Raw genomic sequence first — 18,273 nt, 5'->3', positions numbered from 1 at the left:
TTACAACTTTAAAAGCTTCATAGACATTACAATTGTTAATGATAAATACATTCAATTCCAAGAACTACCACAGTTTCTTTCCACCAATTCACAGAGCCTCAAACACTTAGTGGCTCAAGCCTATAATAACCTAAACTAGAACTCTAGATATACATGTTTGTATATACATGTTTGAAAATAATAATAATACATATCACAACGGTTGAAAAGGTTCTTAAAGGGGACACCAGCAATTTATAAAGCTTCTTGTAGGACATCAAACTAAGTGCAAAAATGAAGGACAAAAGACTACCAATCATTTTAAATCTCTATCTTCTAAAAGAAACTAAATTGTTAAGAAACTTCCATATCGTAATTAGATAAGTTCTCTTTTAATTGCAATGGTGGTTGCATGAAGTTTGTATTCATTGGGTGTTTTATGGTTGATAGAATCTTGCTGCCTTGTCGTGGCGAAGGGGCTTGCGTAGCTCAGTGAAGCAATGAGCTATGCCATGCAGGGCCACCCAAGACAGACAGATCATAGCCGAGAGCTCTGACAAAAGGTGAACCACTGGAGAAGGAAATGGAAAACCACTCTAGTATCTTTGCCATGAAAACTCTATAGACAGGTTCAAAAGGCAAAACGATATGACGCCCGAAGATGAGCCCCTCAGGTCGGAAGGTGTCCAATATGCTACTGGGGATGAGCAGATGGCTAGTACGAGTAGCACCAGAATGAATGAAGCGACTGGGCCAAAGCCGCAAGGATGCTCAGTTGTGGAGGGAACTGGTGGCAAAAAGACAGTCAGATGCTGTAAAGACTTTCATTCCATAGGGACCTGGAACGTCAGATACAGGAATCAAGGCAAGCTGGACATGGTCAAACAAGAGATGACAAAACTGAACATCGTCATTTTAAGAATCAGTGAACTCAAATGGACAGGAATGGGTGAATTTAATTCAGATGACCATAAGGTATCCTACTGTGGGCAAGAATCTCTTAGAAGAAATGGAGTAGCCTTCATAATCATAATGCTAAAATAGGAAGCCAAAAGATAACTGGGATAACAGGCAAGTTTGGCCTTGGAGTAGAAAATGAAGCAGGGCACAGGATGTAGAATTTTGTCAAGATAATACAATGGTCATAGCAAACACTCTTTTCCAACAACCCAAGAGACGACTCTACACATGGACAACACCAGACGGTCAACACAGAAATATATTGACCATTTGCTCTGCAGCCAAAGATGGAGAAGTTCTATACAGTCAATAAAAACAAGACCAGGATCTGATTGTGGTTCAGGTCATCAGCTTCTTGTTGCAAAATTTAGGCTTAAATTGAAGTAGGGAAAAGTCTAGGCCACTCAGGTATGAACTAAATCATATCCCTAACGAATATACAGTAGAGGTGACAAATAGATTTAGGAATTAGATCTGATAGACAGAGTACCTGAAGAACTATGCATGGAGGTTCGCAACATTGTACAAGAGGTAGCAACTAAAACCATCCCAAAGAAAAAGAAATGCAAGAAATCAAAATGGCTGTCTGAGGAAGCTTTACAAATAGCTGAGGAGAGAAGGGAAGTGAAAGGCAGCGGAGAAAGAGAAAGACACACCCAACTGAATGCAGAATTCCAGAGAAAAGCTAGAATAGATAGGAATGCCTTCTTAAATGAATAGTGCAAACAAATAGAAGAAAACAATAGAATAGGGAGGAGCAGAGATCTCTTCAAAAAATTGGAGATATGAAGAGAACATTTCATGCAAAGATTGGTATGATAAAGGACCCAAATGGTAAGGACCTCACAAAAGCAGAAGAGATTTTTAAAAGGTGGCAAAATTATACAGAAGATCTATACAAGAGTGAGCTTAACATCCCTGATAACCACGTGAAGGTAGTCACTGACCGGGATCCAGACATCCTGGAATGTGAAGTCAAATGGGCCTTAGGATGTCCGAGAAACAATAAAGCTAGTGGAGGTGACAGCATTCCCGTTGAACTTTTCAAAATCTTAAAAAACGATGCAGTAAAGGGCAAGAGAGAACAACTCTGCTCTATTCTATATGTGACAGCACTTCAAATACTTGGTTATCATATCACCCCTTCGTCGTCTTCTCTCCAGGCTAAACAGACCAAGCTCTCCCAATCCTTCCTCTTACATCTTGGTCTCCAAACCCCTCACTTTTTTTGTTATCCTCCTCTGAACATGCTCCAGTTTGGCTACATCCTTCTTCAATTGTAGTGTCCAAAACTGAACATAGTACTCTAAGTGAGGTCTAGACAGAGCAGAGTAAAGCAACACAATCACCTTGCGTGATCTGGATACTATACTTCTTTTGATGCAGCCCCAAATTTGATTTGCCTTATTAGCCACCGAGTCACACTACTGACACATTTTCAGTGTATGGCCTACAAAGAGCTCCAGATCCTTTTTGCACTTAGTACTGCCAAGACAGGTCTCCCCCATCCTATAATGATGCATTTGGTTTTTCCTACCTAAATGCAAAACTTTACATTTTTCACTATTGAAATTCATTTTAACCCAGTCAAATTAAGCAATATCCAGGGAAAGGAGGTTTTCAAAATGTTGTTTTAGCTTTATTTTTGAAGCACAAATGAATATATATGAATTTTATTAAAAAGAACGAGCTGATTAAGAGAGAAATATATTTACCATATGCAGTAGTGATGGTTTGCTAGATTGTTGCTGCTAAAAACCTTATTATCTTCTATTGTTTTAAACTGAGTCGATACAACATCTGTATAGCAACTATGGCTCACAGTCTGAAGTACAGAGAATTTCCTTAAGACATAGGAAGTCTCGATTGGTACTCTATTACATTGACAACTAATGGCACTATTCTTAGGATAGCTGTGCATTAACTTCAATTGACTTGGGTTTATTCAAACAATGAGCTATCAATACTGCAACATCTTTCTAATATTAGGAATAAAATTTGGTCCTAATTTGTAGCATACTAGTCATTCTCACTTCATGCTTCTACATGACCGTTTATGCACTGGGAACTTCACTGCCCCAGCTTCCGTGCAGGTGCACAAATCAGGGACGGATGAGGTATACCAAGCCAAATGCTCCCCCATGTGGGTGCAGGAAGAGGTGGGGCAACCTGCCAAGACTAATACTCCAGTCTGCAGCCCGGCATGAAACCTCCAGTGCACAAATGGTCCATGAGGAAACAGCTTTTTGAAAGAGTTAAGTATAGCATCCACAAATCTTTTTTCACTAACTGTTACCTTAGCCTAAGGTGACCAGATTGTCCCACTTTTGGAGGGGCATCTGGGGGTACCTGGCAAATTGTAATGTTGAAATTAAAAGATGTATATTACAATACTATTTTTGCATTCTATGCGTTCTATGAAACTTTTTGTTGCTCCATATAGACCAAATTTTTAATCCAGAACCCCTCCGGTCAATGGTGTCCAGCTTTACCAATGTTAAAATCTGGTCACCTTACCTTAGTCTTATCTCACTGTGCCTGCAAGAGTGTTTATCATGTATGTCACTTCTTCTCCATCTCCAATATTAATGGAACCAAGTATTTCAGAAATTCATCTAAACACACATTATTTCTAAAATAACAAATAACAGGAGCTCATAAATACTTGTGTCATAACACAGGAAACCAAGAATTGTTCAAGGCAAAGTGAATGCATTTGTGCCAATTTATCACATTAATAGATATACAATGTAAACTGACTAGAAGGCACCTTGATTCCTACCAAATTGAATCAATAATATATCTATACGGGTCTAAATGACTGCAAATAAATGTCTTTGAATCAATAATATATTATTACTGAAAATTAGAAGAGAAACATGAGTGATTCAATGCTCCTATTCCATGTTAAAAGAAAGAAAATGTTCATATCTTTTGTGAAGAGTACATACTCTTCTAATGCAGGAAAGAGAGAGAGATTAATCTCAGTGCCCCTGAGGTTGTTTCCCTGAGAAATATAGCAGGGGATTAAACAGCTGAAAAGACTAGAAACAAGAATATACTGTGCAATAGGCAAAATAAGTAAATATGCATACAATTCAATTAAAATTATTTACAGACAGCTGATGTCTTGTAGCAGTAGTACATGATGATAGATTTCATTGTATTGGTCAAAGGCCTTCACAATGAGGTTAATATATAAATATATACACCTGATTTGGAAGACGTTGCTGTTTATGTTAACAGTTCATGTTCGGTACCACAATTGGCACCTGTCTTGTTTTAGCCAATTAGGTAATCTACTAGGGGCAAAGAGCCTCTTGTGGCGAAGGGTGATAAGGCAGGCAACATGCTATCTGAAGCTCTGACCATGAGGCTGGGAGTTATATCATGGTTGACTCAGCCTTCCATCCTTCTGAGGTCGATAAAATGAGTACCCAGCTTGCTGGGGGGGGAACGGTAATGACTGAGAAAGGGAATGGGAAACCACCCTGTATTGAGTCTGCCAAGAAAACGCTAGAGAGCATCACCCCAAGGGTCAGACATGACTTGGGGATACCTTTACCTTTTTTTTTTTTTTTTTTTTTTATAGAAAGTTTTTATTTTATTTTCCAGAATTGAAGAGTTGAAGACAGTAAGATACATGCAATCTACATTGTTAATACAGAGAAGGAGAGCTATACTCTTCGTTTGATACACTTGGTTCCCCATTTTTAATCCCTTTTGTAAATAGTTCAGGTAAGGGCCCCATTGTTCTTGAAAGACCTCTTAGTGTCAGTTTGACTATCTTGGTAAGATCAGCTAGTTTATTCACCCAGTCTTCTGTCGAGGGTAGTTCTTACGTTTTCCATTTCTTGGCCAATTCTAGTTTTTCTGCCGTCGTCGCATGGAAGAAGAAGCTCTGTATGTGGGTTAGGAAGCACTGTGGAAAAACATTTTGGTTCCCTGTTTCAATCTTAAAAACCCTCTTCTCTCCATTTAAGATTATAAACTGGCTACAATATTATGGACTTTTACCCAAAGCTTATAGACTTTTTATAGACTTTTTCACGTTTGCACCACATTTAAAAAGAGAAGTCTACCTTGTTACCATCATTTCAACATTTGTTTGCATAGTTTCTGATAGTTTTAACAATCATAAACAGTTTATACTTAACGTAGTCCTAGAGCCCTCCACATTTTCACTAGAAAAAGGGAAAAAGGAAAAAAAAGAATAAGCCTGCTTAATTGTACAGAAAGAAGAGAAACAAATATGTATAGGTATACATTGTTAATACCAGAAATAATAAAATGGAGTCTTCATTAATTAATAGAATAGATTTTTCGTTAGTTATATTTACACCTCCTCAGTTAAAAACCTTCTTTTAGTTATGCATTAAGTTTAGGCTGAAAGTCACTACAGAGATATGCTAGATAATTCAAATTCAGCTATCATAGGAAATCTAGAACCCCACACTATAATATAAGCCCATTCCATTAGGTGTCTCCTTTTAGTTATGCTTTGATTTTGAGCTAGTAGGCAGTGCGAAATTAGGTTTAATAATACAGATTCAGCTTACTTAAAAGATCTTAGACCCCAGATTAACTTCTTAACTAGTTATATTGCCTATATGGCTGCATACAGGAGGTAAAAGAGGAAAGGAATTTCGACCACTGTGTTGCATTTCCATTCCCCAAGCTTCTTAAGGAGGTCTCATTTCGAGGCTTATTACGTCTTGTAGCTCCCGTTGACTAATGTTCTGTCCTATTGGTCTTTGGCTGGGAAAGTACAGTTGTAGTCTTTCCCTCGAAGTATACATCGATAAATCTTGAAGCAGTTGTACCTCCTGGACTCCAATATCAGTACAGATGTTTTTCCATGAAGCTCCTTTCAATCGATTGCTTTCACCGCAGATCCATATGTCTTTCTTGTGTATTGTTGCTTTGGAGTGGCTATATATCTTCTCAGGTAGGGTGTCCTTATCTGAGCTGCAAGACTCTGACATCCCCTTTTCCATCTCCATAATTTCAGATTCCTCTTCTGCTGGTAATTTTCCATCTTGTTTAAAGCAATCATCAGCCACTACCATTGGTTCATCATTCCTGTTAGAGACTTCTTCCTTAATGCCTTTAAACTCCATGAGCATATTTTTAAGTGAACCATTTAGAGATTCTTTCAGGTCTTGTGTTTGTTTATCTAGAAGATATGCAAATTTTTTAAACGAAAACATGTTCCAGGTTTGGAATTTTGTTAATCAATTATGCATATGTTGTTTCCAAAATATATTTGCAATTTTGCAGATAGCCAGTAGAGGTCCTACAGAGTCCTAACGAAAGCAACAGTCTGTTTTGAATTAAAGGAATGTTTCTAGAGCTTAGTTCTCGCGAGATTCCACGGCTCTAATCTCTCTTATCTTCGAAGACCAAAAACAGATATAATACTTATTAGTTTAAGTTGATTTAAGTCCTTCTTCGCTTAGAAAAGAAAATTAGCCTGCCTCATGATGAGGTGGCATCAAGCAGAGCCAGAAACGGGGGGAAGAGTAAAGACGGAGAAGCGGAAAAGCACTTGCATCTCTGCGTTGATTAATGACTCAATATCTTGGAATTTGGCTGCTTCACCCCCTCAGTGGTAATAAATCCTGTCACTCTGGCTTGTTTGGATTAGCGAGAGCAACTCTCCACGCCGAGAGTTCATTCCAGGGAAGAAGGTGCCGAGGGAAACCCCACTCACTGTTTGTAGGCTCGATCTGATGTCTGCCAGATGTTTTCGCTCCGGAGTTGTGGTGAGTTGAAGGTCTTGCTGGGAGGTGTCCAATTATCTTGGAAGATTAAAATAAGCTTTGTAGATTGCAGAGTTGAAAAAAGAAGAAAAGGAAAAAAGATTTTAAGATGGCGGACGGCGCTTGCTGGACCCTGTGCACACTGAGCTTACGTTCCAGTGGGAGATTAATTTCCCTGCGGAACAGAGAGGCCCCAGAGATTCACAAGGAATTCCTGAGAAGATTTATGGTTGGGTTAGCGTACCCAAAACCCGATTCTGTCAATCACAGCAGTGATTGACCCTCAGTGGAACAGGAGCTCGAAGTAATCGAGCTATCCAAGTGCCATGGCTCCGCCTCCTCTCTGGGGATACCTTTACCTTTATATATATAAGTCAAATGGACCTTAGGAAGTCTGAGCAACAATAAAGCTAGTGGAGGTGACAGCACTCCAGTTGAACTATTCAGAATCTTAAAAGATGATGTAGTAAAAGTGCTACACTCAATATGCCCTGGAAGAAGGGCGCCAAAATAGAAGGAAATTGACCAGCGGCCAGCTGTGAGGCATTTGCGAGCCATTTTGCAGATAAAAGTCTTGTCGCTCCGCCACTCCCTTCCCACTACAGTTAATACAGTTAATGAACTGGAGGCCCGCTGGTCGCCTTTGGAAGCAAAGTTTGATGGCTTCAGGTGGCTCTCTCTATCCGAAGTGGACGGGTTGGTAGGGAGGATGAGGGTGACCACTTGCCCCCTCGATCCCTATCCGTCTTGGCTCCTTAAAGGGAGTGATGGACGGATAGGTGATCAGCTCAGGGACATCGTCAACTGCTCTCTCCAGTTGGGGGAGTTCCCTGAGGTGTTGAGGGAGGCGGTGGTGTTCCCTCTCCTCAAGAAACCATCTCTGGATCAGCATGACCCTGCAAGCTACCACCCGGTAGCGCACTGAACGTTCCTGGGTAAGGTGGTGGAAAGGGCTGTGGCGGACAATCCATACCAGTCTGTCTTCTGTCCTGGTCATGAGGTTGAGACGGTGTTGGTCTCCTTGTTGGATGACCTCTGTCGCCAGTTTGACCGAGGCGGCTCTGCTGTGCTAGTTCTTTTAGATCTGAAGGCCGTGTTAGACGTGGTCGATCACGAGCTGCTAGTGAGCCGTCTTGCCAGTACGGGGATAAGGGGTACAGCCTTGCGCTGGATAGGCTCCTTCCTTCAAAACCGGACACAGACGGTAGCTGTGGGAGAGGAACTATCGGGCCCTTACCGGCTCCCTTGTGGGGTCCCACAGGGCTTGGTACTCTCTTCCACATTATTCAACATCTTTATGCACCCTCCTGCTCAACTGGTGTGGAGTTTTGGGCTGGGTTGCCATCAATATGCTGATGACAGTCAGCACTTTCTCCTCATGGATGGCTGCCCGGACCCTCCCCCGGAACCATTCAACAGATGTTTGGAAACAGTGGCTGGATGGCTCGAGCAGAGTCACTTGAAACTCAACCCCTCCAAGACGGAGGTCCTGCGGTTGGGTCGTAGGGGAGCAGACGAGGAAGTGCGCTTGCCCTGTCTGGCCAGGACGCAACTTAAGATCACGTCTCAGGCCAGAAACCTGGGGGTGACCATGGATGCCTCGCTAACACTCGAGGCACAGGTCAAACAGGTAGCTGGCCAGGCATTTTTCCATCTCCACCAGGCTCAGCTTCTAGCGCCCTATCTGTCCTCTGAACACTTGGCTACAGTGATCCATGCGATGGTCACCTCCAGATTAGATTTCTGTAGCTCGCCCTACACCGGCCTGTCTTTGGGTTTGATCCGGAAACTGTAACTGGTCCAAAATGCAGCTGCTAGGGTCTACATGGCTACACCTTGGAGGGCACATATCCAGCCAGTGCTGAGGCAGCTGCATTGGCTACCGGTTATCTTCCGGATCAGGTTCAAGGTTTTGGTTTTGACCTTCAAGGGCCTGCAAGATGGAGCTCTTCCACCAGGCTTTCGGTTGAGGCCTACCCCTCCTCACAAATGTGACGGTTGCGTCTATCATCGGCCCCCTCCTTTTCCCTTCTTAGTGGGTGTGGAATTGGGTCAGTTATATTGAATTTTGCTGCCATTCTTGTCTTAACTTTTGTATTAATTGTATTATGTTTTATTGTACTTTTATACTTTTATTGTTTTAGGGGATTGGTTTTTATATGACCCCGCCTCGAGCCTCCGGGGGGAGGCGGGATATAAATTAAATAATAATAATAATAATGATGGTGATGATGATGATGATGATGATGATGATGATGATGATGATGATGATGATGCCAGCAAATTTGGGAAACTCAACAGTGGTCACAGGATCGGAAAAGGTCAGTTTACATTCCAATCCAAAAGAAGGGGAATACCACAGAATGTTCAAACTACCACACCATTGCACTCATTTCTCATGCTAGCAAAGTTATGCTCAAAATCCTACAAGCTAGGCTCCAGCAATATGTGGACCGAGAACTTGCAGAAGTACAGGCAGGATTTCGAAGAGGCAGAGGAACTAGAGATCAAATTGCCATCATACGATGTTAAGCTTCAGAAGTTCCAGAAGTACATTTACTTCTGCTTTATTGACTATGCTAAAGCCTTTGATTGTATGGAGCACAACAAATTGTGGAAAGTTCTTAAAGAGATGGGAATACCAAAGCATCTTATCTGTGTTTTGAGAAACCTATATGCAGGTGAAGAAGCAACAGTGAGGACCGGGAATAGAATCACTGATTGGTTCAAAATTGAGAAGGGAGTTCAGCAAGGCTGTATACTGTCGTCTTGCCTATTTAACTTGTCTGCGGAGCACATCATGAGAAAGGCGGGGTTAGATTAGTCACAAATGGGGATCAAGATTGCAGTGAGAGATATCAATAACCTCAGATATTCAGATGGTACCACTCTAATGGCAGAGAGCAAAGAGGAACTGAAGAGCCTTGTGATGTGAGTGAAGGAGAAGAGTGCAAAGGTTGGCTTTAAACTCAACATCAAGAAAACGAAAATCATGGCATCCGGCCCTCAATTCCTGGTAAATAGATGGGGAAGTAATGGAGATAGTGACAGATTTTATTTTCCTGGGTTCCAAGATCATTGCAGATGGGGAATGCAGGAAAGAAATTAAAAGACGCTTGTTCCTGGGGAAGAAATATAGCAAATCTAGAAAGCATCCTAAAAAGCAGAGAAATCACCTTGCCAACGAAAGTGCATCTAGTCAAGGCTATGGTCTTCCCAGTTGCAATATATGGCTGTGAAAGTTGGACCATAAGGATGGCCGAGCATTAAAGAATTGAGGCTTTGGTGCTGGAGAAGACTCTTGCGAGTCCCTTGGACTGCAAGGCGAACAAACCGGTTAGTCCTAGAGGAGATCAGTCCGGACTGCACCTTAGAAGGCCAGATCCTGAAGATGAAACTCAAATACTTTGGCCACCTAATGAAAAGAAGGACTCCCTGGGGAAGAGCCTAATCCTGGGAGCGATTGAGGACAAAAGAAGAAGGGGACGACAGAGAATGAAGTGGATGGATCGAGTCACTGAAGCTGTCGGTGTGAACTTAAATGGACTTCGAGGAATGGTAGAGAACAGGAAGGCTTGGAAGATCATTGTCCTTCGGGTCGCGATGGGTCGTACATGACTTCGCACCTAAAAACAAGAACAGAATCTGAAGAAGAATGTAGTTGGAAACAAGAACAATAATCTGAGTAACGTCATCTGACCTAAGAATCTGGAAATAAAGAAGCAGTCACTGAGCCTATTATTGCCTGTCCATTTAAAATCATTGTTTGAACTATGCTATTTGGATACAGGTTTTTGTTTGCTTTGTATTTCTTAAAGAATTTTCAAGCCATTCCATTTTGTTGTTTTACACAAACATATAACTGAGTTTTCCCCTGACCAGGATGGGCAAGGCTAGCCCAGATTTGTCAGATCTTGGAAACTAAGTAGGGTCGCCCTTGGTTAGTGTTTGGGATGACAAACCACCAATGAATTCTATGGTTATGATGCAGAGGTATGAAATTGAAAACTACCTCTAAATGTCTCTTGCCTTACAAACTCCATAGGGATACCATGCCTTTTCCTATTTTGGACTTACGTCCTCCACCCCAAACCCACACCTCCAGCATGGACATTGTGCTGTAGTGTCTGCTAATTTGTTGGTTCCCAGTTGGTTCCCTTTCCTTTCTGGTGCTGCCTAAAAGTTACAAGTCCTCTTCAAGTAATGTGAGAAGCACTCATACAAGAAAGAGTTGAAGAACAGCCCACATGTGCTTCACAGGGGGATGGGGGAATGGTTTGCTTGGCTATTTGTTTCTTAAAGTGAGGAGGAAACATTGGGATGGATGGAGAGTGAGAGAAAGCACTAGTAAAGACTTTTGAAAACTATTCCCCCCCACTTACAGTCATTTTTAAAAGACAGTGTCCCCTTAACTTTATACATGCTCTGACATGCAATAGGCAAAACCCAGAATTGAAAGCCCTGATCCTGCCAGAAACTAATCAACAGACCAATTAATAGCTCGAACAATCCTGGCTGGAGCTTCAAACAACCCTTGCTTCTCCCTCCCCATGTACACACACTCTGGCTAAAAGATGCGTAGAGGTGCTGGAATGTGCCCCCCCCCTATCAAGCATGAGGAAGAGAGGAAACTGACAATTGGAATAATTCAAGTGCAGAAGACAGCATTTGATTGAAAGGGGTTTCAAGTCAGAAAAAAGGAATGTTGCAGATTTGTTGTGAGATTTGGGTTCAGATTGATCAGAATTTTGCAGGATCCAGACCAGAAAAAAAATTGTGAGTGCAGATAAATCCTCCATCTGCCTCTTCAAAAGTATGGAAGCATCCCCACAAGTGACTGGCCATGCAGAGTAATCTCAAGGAAAATGAAAGGCCATTCTGAGGAAGAATTTGTGGTCTTTTTATATTGCATTTATACATTTTTGCATCAGGTTGCAGTGCTATTCCATCAAAACAGTGTATTTCCTCAGAAAGCAAAATCTCAGTTTTCCCTTTTGTTGTTGCCATATTTAAACTATAAGTATACTGACAGGAAAGCTAAACCACCAAAAAGAACAAGAAGCAGCAATATTCGTCTGTCTGTAGTTCTCTGTACATGAACAAATGTGGTATATTTGGAAGTTCTTGGAGGGATGAACGAACTGGAAATGGAATTCCATTTGTCCAGCATTGATATTGTCAGAAATCTCTCACCTATGGTGTGCATTTAGAGGATATTTAATGATATTTCTAATGTCTAAAGGTCTGTATAAAACATCTCAAGAGGCTTCAGTTGGGATGATAAATATATACTAACGCCACAGGCATTTCAGTTATTCATTCTACAGTTAGAAATTCACAAGTTTTGTTTATTTATTTAATTTAAATCACACCTTTCTCCCCAGTGGAGACCCACAGTGGCTCATATTGTTTCCTTATTTGAATTTTTCTATTTCCAAAGGCATCAAATCAAAGAAAGAAGTAGATCCAAGTGTTTATGAAGTTAAATTTCGCACTACAGGTTTTCGTCAATTTGGATTTTATGTGATGCTTTTCGTTTTCTATTTGTTTTACAGCACTGATTCTTTAAAAAAAAAACAGTAGCTGATCAATCCTTTTGTCTCTCCAAGACATTCTCATCAATTATACAGGAACAAAGTTTGTCAGTTTCTCCTTTTACTTGTTGAAACTGGGTTTAATGTGACATCTGTGTTGTTGCTCAACAAGTCTAATTCTTCAGTACTTTGAATACCCCCTACAAGTATACTTAATATAAATGTGCAGTGGCTGATCTATAGAATGTCATTGTGATGACTAATTCTGTTAATGAATTGGGTTCAGTATCCATTCTGCTTTTACTGTCACTTCAGGTCACTAAGTAGCCTAGTTTGTCAACATGAATGGTGAAATGCTTCAAGATAATAGTTTGTGTAATGAATTTACTATTACAGTCAAAATAAATGAGAGCAATTAACACTGATTGGTAGTGGAAGCAGAATGACTAAATCATATTTACCACAATATAGCTATATTTACTTAAGAAATATTGTTTTTGCTGAACTGTGTAATTTATATTCACTTACTACTACTTACTCAGGTCTTTTTCCATTCTTTTCTTTACATTCCAGCCAAATGCAGCTACGGAGGGAAAGTGTTGACAGAAGGTCAGCGGATTTTAACCAAGATCTGCAGAGAATGCCATGTACGTTTTTAAACCTTCCAAATGTTCACTGCTTCACTTTAAAAGACTGTGGAATCTTCATAAGTGACAGCACTAAGGTGCAGCATATTGCTTAAGGTGTTGTGGCATTTGTCATCCTCACAAGGTGACCTAGATTCCCTGGAAGCAATGCACATGCCCTAGGTAGTACAATAAAAGTGTGACTTGTGATTTAGGAAGTAATTTCTTCCTTCCTTCTCTATATTACATAACTTGACAGTAGAGGCATTTTTGAAGTAGAGCTGTAAACTATGATACATTTTAATCACATTTGTCGCTGCATTTGTATCTTGCCCTTTCGTCAAGGGGCACCAAGTGGAATATATGAATTTGCAAGCAATCACTCATCGAGGTACTTACCAAGTTCCCATCTGCTTTACTACAGAAACAGAATTGCACCCAGCATGGTTAGGCCAGTGATTTTCAATATTTGATTTATCAATACCTTAAAATAGATTTATGAATAAGAAGGTCACTAATGATGGACAAGTGCCTGGGAAACACAAATTACATAATTCTCCCTTTGCAAGGGGCAGGCGATAAGGGGTACATGTTCTCTGTTTTTTTATGGAATTACTATGATGCCCTCACAACAGGATGTAAAAGTGGGGCATGCTCTACGTTTAGTGTCACCTGCAACAGAAAAGATTCCAGTGCTTGGACATGCTACAGCTGGAATATCAGTATGGAAAGGATCTTTGAAAATAGAACCCTTGGGAACCACTGCATTAGTCTATTCTCTACTTTACTTATTACTGAGGTAGAGACTGCCACTCCACTGAGCAATATTTGATGCTTTTTATGGCTTAACTTGCTTCCTCTAACATGCTATATGGGAATGGATAGACATTTTGTTTTGATGGCCACATTCAAATGTTTGTAATGGACATGAACACAACATCATGATGTATTCATGTACTACGCTTGCTCTCTCCACCCTTCATATGTGGCCCACAGCTGAAGCCTTTGTGATCTGATTAGCTTTGAATCAAACTCCAATTTATAGTGATTTTGAAATGCAGACATGGCAACAAACTGTGTTGACGCCTGTCACTGACAAATATCTGTGTAATATCTTGAATCTATCTAATAATGTAGAATTGCCTACCATCTTTGGCATAGGGTTGGTTGGTCCCCTGTTCGCTGCAATTTTACAGAGTGTATTGCTGTGAAAAAAACAGGGATGAACTCTCTCAGACAATCATGCTCATACCAGTAGATTTCCCCCTTCTCTGCCTTCCTGCCCACCACTCTGCTTGCTTGTCCGCCCTCTGTTTCCTCCCTGTCATTTTGTAGGGACCTACAGTCTGTGGTGGTAGCACAGAATGGGGGATGCTGGTGGCTGCCAATTTTACTCCATCTCTTGTCCAACTGCTGCACTAATGCCTAGAATCGTAGAATCATAGAATCATAGAGTTGGAAGGTACCTCATGGGTCATCTAGTCCAACCCCCTGCACTATGCAGGACACTAACATCCCAATCGCTCATCTACTGTAACCTGACACCCCCTTAAGCCTTCACAGAATCAGCCTCTCTGTCAGATGTCTATCCAGCCAATGTTTAAAAATTTCCAAAGATGGAGAACCCACCACCTCCCGAGGAAGCCTGTTCCACTGAGAAACCGCTCTAACTGTCAGAAACTTCTTCCTGATGTTAAGCCTCTACCTGTCTGGGTCACGTGGCCCCAGATCCCTCTCTTCTCCATCCCCTGGTGGGCCAACAGAGGTCTGTACCAGTGAAGACAAATGCACTTTTGTTTGGGGGGTGTTTATCCCCCAGTTTCTTTAAAGTAGCTAGTATTTTTCTACAAACCTAGAGATTTCCCCAAGTATGTAGAAATATAGTTTCTCTCTATGACCCAGTCCATTTATTTAAGTGTCCACATGAAGACTATTAGGTATATTAATATACCAAGGCATTAGCATCTAAGTTTTCTACATTACTAGAGAAGAGCAATAACCCCCCCCCCACATCTTTGTACAAGTGATCCAGAAACTGCCATGAGCTTGTCTTAGTACTGGTGGAAAGGGGTCTTTTAAAATGTGGACTGTGTGCTGTTTATTTAATTTACTTTCCTAAAATAGGATGCCACAGTAGATACGACACACAAGTCTCTGCTTAGAATGAGGCTGCTGAGAGGCAGGGATTAGAAGGTAAGCACAAGTGAGAAGAACAGCAATTTGCTTTGAATTGAAGAGCCATTCTCACGAAGGAGTTAAGCTAAACTTGTGCTATCGGTGCTTGTTATGCTCTATTTGTATTAACATATGACCTTTGTAAATCAAAGAGAAAAAGTGGAAGGGAAAGATCAATGTACAGGGTACTTGGGAAGTGGCATATTCTTACAGTTTAGGATCATTAGTTGCTGAGACAGCACAGGGCTTCTTGCTTAGTGTATACATCTACACGGAGGTAGGGAAAGGCAAACACTTCAGAAGGTATTGAATATAGTGAATTTAGAAAATAATCTTGGACAATACAATTTGATGTTGATGAAGGAAGTATCAGCCATTTCATCATCAATCTTCTGTGTAGTCCCTCATAGGGACTATGCCTAAACAGGCCTTCCATTGGGGAGATTCTTGCAGCTAAAAGAGTACAGGGGGCACAGCATGCTTGAGCCCAAAACTTGTTCTCATCAAGGGACCATGTGAACCCATGCAGCAGCGTCCCCACCCTCAGTTCCTCTTTTGCTGCTGAAGGAGAAAGTCATCGTGTTGAATCTCTGTTTAAATATGCAAGAGAGCTAAGCATGAAGTTGCTTAAAAGAATAATATTGTTTTTATTAAGAAGATAAACAACTATGTATAGAAATAGGAGAGTAGAGAAACCTAACAGTGACCGATTATGCATGGCAGCAGCCACGCCGGGCTGCCGCCATTCCACTGCGCTAGGGTAAAAAGCCCCGCTGTCTCCTGAGTACACACGGGGGTGGGGCATCCTGAGCGCACACTGGCCACCACGGCGCAACAGCCCCACACACACAAAATGTGGGGCCGGGAGCGCAGGTAAGCTGCGGCAGTGGGTGAGGGGGGATCGGGGGCAGGGGGCCCTGATTCAGGATGGTGGGGAGCAGCATGCTGCTCTCCCACCATGGTGGGGGTGGGGGGGGGTTGCCCCTGTCGGCTCCATGGAACTGCGGAGCCAGTAGGGGTGAGAGGTGTCCCTGCAGGGATGCCGTTGGTCAGGGGAGGAGCCAGGCCAAAAGCCCATCTCCAAAAGCTCGGCTCTGATTATGCACGGGCCTTGGTCGGACTAGCCCTCGCCTGCGCCCTCAGGAGTCCCAGGTCTCTGGAAGAACCCGCATTCCGTTAATACGGGTCTTCCAAGGGCCTGGGCTGGGTCGTGCCCTGGCTGGTGGTAGCGGCGTGCATAATCTGGGATTTTCCCCAATTCCCTGCCGCCACCAGTGCGGATGTTCTTGTCATGTAAGAAATTCATAGTCTCACGAAGAGTGCTTGCTCACGCCCTTAATAAATCTTAAAAGAGTGCTTGCTCACGCCTTTAATAAATCTTTGTTGGTCTTAAAGGTGCTATTGGACTCTGATTTTATTGTGCTACTTCAGACCAACACGGCTACCCATTTTAATCTGTCCTTTTGTTTCTGAGTTATAATGGCTCAGAATACTTCCCCCCACCCCAAAAAAAATACCCACTGTAGGGTAAAGACAACCCAAACTGATGAGTGCAACTTATGCCTGTTTTGTGTGGGGAACGGCACAATGTCACACATGTAAGGTCTGCTAACATTTCACCCCCAAAACTTAATAGGGTAGCAAAACCTATGGCAGAATTGTTGGAGAAAGTCTTGGAATACTTAGAGCTGTTGCCTAAATTGACCTAAGAAAAGCTTTCTGGTACCTCATCCTTCACTTTGACAAGGTCAGCTCCATCTCCTGGATTCGTGCCACAATGGGTCCAATCAGAGTCATGCTTCCTTCTGCCTCACTGTGCCTCTTCAGAGCTACCAATTGAGAGTATGATGACTAAGCCCAAAGATGAAGAAAAACATAAATCTGTGCCTCAGCAATATGCATACTCCTGATCCTGTGCCAACTCTTCAGGAGACACTAAGAGCTTCATCCACCAATCTAAGATTCCCTCAGTTTCAATTTCAGATAGAGAGGGAGAAGCTAGTTTACTGGCAGATCAAGTTATATGTGATTTGGATCCAGAGCAAATGGCAATGATTCTATGGCTTTAGCCTCAACCACCTATGTGATGGTTATTTGACTCGTATATTTCTCCAGATTATCTGGAGGAATGAGATGATAGCTTTAAACAATCCAGAGATGTGAATTTGTGTTCTTATCCTCATCAGGCACCCTTTTATCCACCTTCTGCAGCACTGTCATGTAGGCCTCGCTCTCTAGTACCTACTGTAAAGGGAGAGGATCCTGCAGCGGAATCCAATGATTCTGACACTACATCGGACCTGAGTCCAGACAAGAGAATGGGTGAGTCCTCTCTGGCCTCCCTTACAGATGAGGGAGGAACTGATGATATGTATGGCTCGGTCCTTGGAAATAGAAGTTGTCACATCTGAACACAAGTCAAAGGACAAGATATTAAGTAGTGTCTATTTATGAGCCTCTTGTGGCGTAGAGTGGTAAGGCAGCAGACATGCAGTCTGAAACTCTGCCCATGAGGCTGGGAGTTCAATCCCAGTAGTCGGTTCAAGGTTGACTCAGCCTTCCATCCTCCCAAGTTCGGTAAAATGAGTACCCATCTTGCTGGGGGGTAAACGATAATGACTGGGAAGGCACTGGCAAACTACCCCATATTGAGTCTGCCATGAAAACGCCGGAGGGCGTCACCCCAAGGGTCCGACATGACCTGGTGCTTGCACAGGGGATACCTTTACCTTTTATGTTAAAGGGGTTTGAAGATCTCTCTCAAGAGCTGTGGCAGAAACCTGCATCCAACTCAAGTCTAGAAGAGTGGAACGTTTCTATAGAATTAAAAAGGAGCCCTTTAACTGTTTAATGATAAAGCTTCAACTGTCTTCTTTGGTGACTGATTAAATGCAATCTAAAGTCCATCAGACTGATACACAGGGCATAAAGTTAGATGTCCTAGGATGGAAATTAAATTCTTCTTCTACTAAGACAAGCTCACTGCAGTCTTTGGATCACCTGTATGTTTCAAGATTTCCAATTAAGCAATCATCATAGATGGTTACCAGATGTTCTTGTGAGAGAAGATCTTGCCATTTCTGGAGTTCCTGCCTGAAGATAAGCAACTCCTTGCTAAGATCCTCCAAACTGAGGCAATCAAATTCTTCAAGCAGTGGATTAGTGCAGGTTGATACTGAGTTTCTGGGTAGCAGAACAAGGTCCAACTCCTACATACAACTTCTCAAGCAGCTGAAG

At 42.0% G+C, this 18,273-nt stretch overlaps 1 protein-coding gene across 5 annotated transcripts in view; it reads left to right on the top strand.

Annotated features, from left to right (window-relative positions):
* The window catches only part of NELL1 (neural EGFL like 1), a 705,231-nt gene that overhangs the window by 190,984 nt on the left and 495,974 nt on the right, over window positions 1-18,273 (top strand). For all 5 annotated transcript variants that reach the window (XM_077322024.1, XM_077322027.1, XM_077322026.1 and 2 more), the window contains exon 10: window positions 12,809-12,882. In XM_077322024.1, coding sequence (XP_077178139.1) covers window positions 12,809-12,882 — 74 coding nt within the window. The remainder of the gene's footprint in view (window positions 1-12,808; window positions 12,883-18,273) is intronic.

Source organism: Paroedura picta, chromosome 2 (assembly GCF_049243985.1).
Source record: "Paroedura picta isolate Pp20150507F chromosome 2, Ppicta_v3.0, whole genome shotgun sequence".
In the NCBI taxonomy this organism is placed as follows: Eukaryota; Metazoa; Chordata; class Lepidosauria; order Squamata; family Gekkonidae; genus Paroedura; species Paroedura picta.
Note: the sequence above shows the minus strand (reverse complement) of the source record. Positions and strands in the feature narration are given on the sequence as shown.